Consider the following 1,235-nt stretch of genomic DNA (forward strand, 5'->3'; position numbering starts at 1 on the left):
TCAATGACTGACTGACAGACTGAATGAATGAATAAATATTGTGTGTGTCATTTGTATTTACAGTAAGAAAAGAAAATGTTTGTTGGCTTAAACAGGCTGAAACAAAAGCCCTTCAGCACTGAGCCTGTTTATCTAGATTTTTAAGTTTTCTGCAGTCAGGCCAGCAAAGCACTTGATTGAAGTCACACCGTACCTCAATCCAGTGTCACGGCACTTTCTATTAAACTAAAACATTTAATCTGAGAGAAACTGTGGATGATTAAAGCCAGGAAGAACTCAATGTGTCTGAGAGGGAAAGAAGAGGAGAGACAATGTGTTCTTTCTTATGGGTGTTGCCAAAATCCACAGACAGGACAAAAGATTTCTACTGATGCAAAACTATAAGTTGCCAAAGCATTTATTATGTAACATCCTGATTTAAAAATACAAATGTGAAAATATCATAAAGATCACTAAATTATGAATATTTTCTTAAGATGTCATGTGACAGCATGAGAGGTAACATGTCATTATCAATGAACCTTTGTAAACAACATTCTTATCTTACAACAGTTCTAGCAAATTCTTCTTCTCTAAGTGTTAAAAATGAATACATGGGCATCTTTGTCATTTCATGAGCTACTGAGACTATGTCAGTATGAGAATATGGATCACATGTGCAGAACAGGGGCATCAGATCTATGTAAACTTATTGACAACAGCTAAACGTGTTGTGTCACTGAGATCAATGCCATACAGAAGAGCTCTGAATATCGCCAAATACAAAAGAGGATACTCACCATGAATCCTACCACGTATATACATCGTATGATGCGTATTGGTCTCCGTCGTTTGTGGGTAATGGCACATTTAGAGTTATTCATTCTCCCGCATTGACAGAGAGAACTGCAGTCAATGCGGAAGCGATGGACAGCGTTGCTATGCTGCTCTTTACGAAGCATCACGAGGATTAGACCAACTGTACCTTTAAAAGCGGCGCACGATGTGTAATCAGATTAATATCCTCCTGGAAATCACGAATATTCTGTGCTGACTGTATTTATTTAATTTTAAAAGTAGGTAATTCACTTCGTGCGTACGAATGGGCGGGTTTTCACATGGTAAAATACTGAGTGGTGGTTAATTTCATTTTCAGGATCACCTGTTTATGGTACAGTCCAGTGAACGAAGGCATCGAGCAGACACACGCGCTGTATTTGAACTGCGATCGAATATACCTGCTAATCTTCTAAGTG

The 1,235-nt window shown here is 38.2% G+C and overlaps 1 protein-coding gene across 1 annotated transcript in view; it reads right to left on the reverse strand.

The window, feature by feature from the left end:
* mfsd9 (major facilitator superfamily domain containing 9) overlaps positions 1-940 on the reverse strand; it is an 8,837-nt gene extending 7,897 nt beyond the window's left edge. Inside the window, exon 1 of the mRNA XM_051906228.1 lies at positions 780-940. Within this exon, the coding sequence (XP_051762188.1) occupies positions 780-863 (84 nt within the window). The 5' untranslated portion in view covers positions 864-940. The remainder of the gene's footprint in view (positions 1-779) is intronic.
* Positions 941-1,235: the final 295 nt, after the last annotated feature.

The sequence above is a fragment of the Ctenopharyngodon idella genome, chromosome 9 (assembly GCF_019924925.1).
Source record: "Ctenopharyngodon idella isolate HZGC_01 chromosome 9, HZGC01, whole genome shotgun sequence".
Lineage (NCBI taxonomy): Eukaryota > Metazoa > Chordata > Actinopteri > Cypriniformes > Xenocyprididae > Ctenopharyngodon > Ctenopharyngodon idella.